This window comes from Branchiostoma floridae, chromosome 3 (assembly GCF_000003815.2).
Source record: "Branchiostoma floridae strain S238N-H82 chromosome 3, Bfl_VNyyK, whole genome shotgun sequence".
NCBI classification, from domain to species: Eukaryota; Metazoa; Chordata; class Leptocardii; order Amphioxiformes; family Branchiostomatidae; genus Branchiostoma; species Branchiostoma floridae.
The window spans coordinates 30,359,255-30,364,264 of NC_049981.1; the positions used below are offsets into that span (position 1 = coordinate 30,359,255).

At 39.9% G+C, this 5,010-nt stretch overlaps 2 protein-coding genes across 6 annotated transcripts in view; both read right to left on the minus strand.

The window, feature by feature from the left end:
- The window catches only part of LOC118411480 (cGMP-dependent protein kinase 1-like), a 90,450-nt gene that overhangs the window by 70,875 nt on the left and 14,565 nt on the right, over positions 1 to 5,010 (minus strand). The gene's annotated exons all lie outside the window — the stretch shown is intronic.
- On the minus strand, positions 1,993 to 4,988 carry LOC118411477 (phenazine biosynthesis-like domain-containing protein). 5 transcript variants are annotated; one of them, XM_035813762.1, is made up of 8 exons: positions 4,744 to 4,984; positions 4,237 to 4,312; positions 3,794 to 3,892; positions 3,454 to 3,563; positions 3,134 to 3,163; positions 2,681 to 2,772; positions 2,451 to 2,539; positions 1,993 to 2,281 (listed from the first exon to the last, which is right to left on the minus strand). In XM_035813762.1, exons 1-8 carry the CDS (start codon positions 4,891 to 4,893, stop codon positions 2,073 to 2,075), a joined length of 855 nt encoding a protein of 284 aa, XP_035669655.1. In that variant the 5' UTR covers positions 4,894 to 4,984; the 3' UTR covers positions 1,993 to 2,072. The 5 variants fall into 5 exon arrangements, with proteins under 5 accessions (XP_035669655.1, XP_035669654.1, XP_035669656.1 ...); XM_035813761.1 differs by having other exon boundaries at positions 4,237 to 4,336; positions 4,744 to 4,980; XM_035813760.1 differs by having other exon boundaries at positions 2,013 to 2,281; positions 4,237 to 4,342.

Here is a 5,010-nt window from a genome sequence, read left to right on the forward strand (position 1 = left end):
AACAATCCATTTTCCCGCTACCGCAACATTAAGTCCCCGCAAACAGCGACCTTACCTTTCACATATTATCTACAAAGTAGAATTTCTGTTGCCGGCTTGCTGCACATGCGTTCTGATCTCTGTGTGAGAGGGCTTTTGTGCAAATGGCTTATTGTAACAACAGCGCCATTTATGTTACAAGTGTGCACTGACTCAAAGACGACCACACTGTGCCAGTGTCAGGTTTATAGTATACAACATTCAACATGAAACAAATTATGGCTATGATGACCCCTGGCATAACTATGGGCTGGAATAACATAGGTTTCACAAACCAACTTCAACCAACCAACATTGGTGGCAAAGTATAACATTCTTGCTTGCAGTTTTGCTAAATGCCCCAAAACATGGCATAGATATGTGTACGGCATTTCACTTCTTACATCAACCATGCAGTAAGCAGCATATAATGAACGAACGAAAAATTATTATTCGGTTAACCTTGTGAAACTATTTGCCCCCCTCCCCACAGAAAAATATGTGGACGTCCTCACGACCAAAATAAAATATTCAGTTACCGTCAACAAACAGAATTATGCACAAAACACCATGACATCTCGTGTGAAATTATTGGAGCAGAGTTTGCAAGTATAGCTGCTCGTAATTTTACGTGAAAATTATTTACACATAATCCAAAGGACGGCACCTAAATTCGTCCTGACTGCATCAAAACGTAAGAGTTAAGAGATGTTTCCACGGAAATAAACAAACTCGCAAGTAAATCATTATTCAACAGAAATATGGAAAGACGCAAGTAACGTCTAGGAATATTTTTTTGTCAATTGTTTTTGACAGCAAACGGAGAGGTTTACACAATGACGACAGCGCGCCAGTGCTCGTTAGCACTTGCCCGCGGTTTTGCACGTACCAAGGACGTACTGACGAATTTCACAAACGAAAACACCTTTCAAAGTACAATAACAACGGAGTGGACAATGGAAGGATAGCCATTTCTTACCTTATGATGTTCTGCCACCGATGACAACCAAAATTGGGTAGAAACTGACGTAAAAAAGCGCAGAAAATTCGAGGAACTCCGAAGCTGCACTTGCCGTCTAGTTCACGCAACACAATCTTGCATACATGTGACGCAGGACGAGTCCAAGTAGCTGGGTTGGAATGTTCAAGAAGCTCTGTACAAATATGTCAGACCTGAAGGTTTCATTCCGTATATCTATCATTGTGTTACTGTATGATAAATATGTTTCAAAACAATGCACATATTATCTTCTTATATTCTTTGCAGTACCTTTTATTGAGTAACATAGATTTCCAAATCCTCCCAAACATGAATGGTTTCGTCTACATATACACGTGACAATATTAGCCAATCAGCTTCAGTTTTGGAAATTCGCGGTTTGCTTGAGAAGTGTTGTGTCATTGGTTGCTTTGATACCAATTGCCGACGAAGTGTTTCTTTCTCTTCGCTGATTGGCTGGCGGCACAATTCAATTAATTAGCAGACAGACACCTGTCACCTGTCGCCCAGGGCTGGAGTTATTGGGGTCACTGGAGTTCACGGCAGGAGGCCAAAAGAAAGCCAATTTACCCTCAGAAAAGTGCTGAAATTAAGCATTTTAAAGTAGTTTATGCCAGAAATTTTACTTGGATCATTTTACCAACTATCTAATGCCTATTTACACCAAATTTCAGGCCACTCCATTGTACGACCAGGGTACAGGGGGCCAAAATATACCGTTTTGGTCAAAACATGACCTTTAAACCTCAATAAAATCATTTTAGAGGCAGATATGAAAAAACTGAGAAAAACACATCTAGGTATTGGCCTATTCTACCCCTGTGCCAAATTTCAGGTCATTCGGTCCAGGAACGGCGGAGATGAATCACTTTGAAGATTTGACAGGAGAAAGAAAGAAAGAAAGAAACATTACGAATACAATATATTTCACCATACTATGTATGGCTGAAATATAAAAAACAATGATTGATTAATCTAGGCTTATAGGCTACCCAACAATGAGTGGGATGGAAAAAATCAAAGACAGCCCTGGAAAACATGGAAACTTGAAGTGTCAATCATGAAAATACAAGACCACATCAAAATATACAAACTTACCATAGAACTCAGTCTTGCCCAGCTCCTTAGCCCAGTAGCTGGCCAGGACTGTATGTGCTGACCCTGTTACTGGGTCTTCTGGCAGACCGCTCCAGGGGTCAAAGAAACGAGAGACAAAGTCATACTGGACTCCCTCATCATCAACACAACCATTCTCCAGGCTTCCTGAAATTATGAAATTATGACCATCAACTGGAATTGTAGTGCAATGAAAGTTAGAAAAGATATGCATTGAATTTCATCCCTGTCAATAAAGGTGGTTTATTTATGAGAATTCTTAACAAATTTTCATCCCATGTAAGAGAAATCCTTCATGAACATCTTTTAGACATACCTTTCAATGTGACTATAACTCCTCTTATCTCTTCTTGGTGGGCAGCCATCATGCCTTGGATGTCTGGTGTCATCTTCTCAAACTGTTCTCTGTAAAGGTACAAAGGAACTAAAGTCTGTATGCTATTTGTGAACCAAGAACATACAAAATACACACTTGTATACCAAACTGCAGAACTGGTATAAAATAGGTCACATATAGGGTAGGAAGGAATAACAGATCTGACTGACCTTGTGATGCTGTCAGGTATCCTGATCAGCAGGTCCCCTCCAACGGAACTACAGAAGCGGACTTCTTGAACAGGGAAGGAGCCAATGGTAGCCTGACGGGGAACATCACAATTCGGGGAAGTCAGATCAATATGACTCAATCTCCATTTTTTTCCAGTCTATTATGTAGATATTGCAGTATAAATGTGGGTATACGTTTTGATCAATACATATTAGGTAAACATAATTCCTTGGTGAAAAATACCCATTTGGCCCTATGCTTACTTAGACTGAAAGAATCTTAAATAGTAATCTTAAATAGTATCTACTTGTAGTGATGCTGAAGAAGAGTATAGATGTCACTTGAAATATATAACTCGTTGAGTGAACAATAGCTACAGAGACAATTACCAAGATAGGCAGGCTCAAAGCAGTAAAATGTCGGTCACTGAACAAAATGGTAAGTTGACGAACCTTTATTAAGTCCTTGTATTTTCCACCATCCTACAAAAGAAAACAAAACATCATTTAAGAGGAAAATCATTCAATGTTGTTGCTTATCCTGTTTAATATAAAATGATAATTTTTTGTACTTAAGATTTTCCTGCCTTAGGGACTACATGTTGCATTTTTTGTGTCAATGAGGAAGACTATTGATGTATGAGAGTTATTAATGGCCAATCAATCTGACAGAGATCCCTTGATTCCAACCAAGTATACAAAACACTTTTGTAAACATTTTGTAAACAAAATTGTGTTCCAGTGCTTAAGTGTGACAGCACTGGTGTTCCCACCTGAGGCTGTGACTTATTTTCAGGCAGGTCCAGTGAGATGAAATCTCCCTCCCTCCTGGCAAACAGGTCTCCACTCAGGGTCTGGAAGGTCAGCTGGGAACTGGGGTTTTCTATATTCATGAGGGAGCAGAAATACCAGAAGCCTTGTAGTGTAGCCTACTTTTAAGTCAGCTTATGAAATGAAGTGAGAATATTTTGTATTAACATTTTATGGCACTCCAAACTTGAAGGTTGCACCAGTTTTAAGGACTATAGTTTGTTTCCTTTCGATTCATCATACTGTGTCAACTACATGGCATTGCCAAAACTACATTGCCAAAAAGAAGCTGTGTTGACTCACTGATGACATAGAAGAGAGCACCAGCTGATGCCAGAGTGGCATGGCCACACAGGAGCATTTCACTCACAGGGGTGAACCATCGCAATCTGAATACAGAACCTGCAAAATGGAGAATGGTGGGGCAAAACAGACTTTCATATATTACCTTTAAACCATTACAGACAGTGTGTGTGACCAGCCCATATGACACCAAAAAAAAAAAAAAAAACACGTAAACCTGAGTACAGTTCGTCCAATAGTATCATTACTTACTAGTACAATGTATAGTTATATGATAAATTATGGTTTAAAACCATTCTTTGGCACTGAGCTGACCTATGTAGTAGATTAATATTACTGTTATACAGATGGTATTACAAAATTATTTTGGCGACACCTCAGAGGTAGGGGCATTTTTTTGTATTTTGAACGTGTCTACGTGTACATTGAATAACCAGCCTTACTGGAGATGAAGTCATCCTGAGGTGACAGTTTACAGATGAAGGCAGTCTCAGACTGGTTCATCTCAGCCGCAATCTTCTGTAGATGGTCATCAGTTAGCTCCTGTGGCTCAGGAATGGATCAGAATGGGACGTTTGCTGTGCAGTCAATTTTTTTTACTGAACAGGTTAGATTAAAAGATCAATTTTGAGGAACTTGTCTCTCTTCTTCTTAAGGTTCCGATTTGGAATAAATTTTGACACTACAAAAATGGAGCCGAACAATAAGCAAATGATAGCCACTTCGCGAAAAAAAAGCTTAATCTGGTCCAATACCAATACTTTGTTCTAAAAGAAAGGAAGCTTGAGGTCTAGAGATAGGCCTTGCATGGAGCAGGCTTTAGTTCCAGATCTACTGGTCACTACTACTAGGCTTGACTACAATGCAAGCAAGGAATATAGCAGTACAGTACTTCGTGCAATTAACAAGATCCATATTAAGTTCAACGTCCCATTTCACATCCTACCAACCTCATCTCCCAGGAGACACACAGCTGCGGCGTTGCCTCCGAATGGCTGGTCAGTGAAGGCATCAACTTGGTACAGAGGAACCCACTTCTGACCAATGGCAGCCATTTTGTTCAACTTTTGACCTTCATGTACAACTACGGGACATTCCATTGCTGAAAAGGGGGTGCATTCAGTGTCATACAGCACACAACCTGGACTGGGTGTTTTCACTCAATGACGTGTGACTCAGTCATTCTTCATGGATAAGCCTGACGTTGCCAGATACAT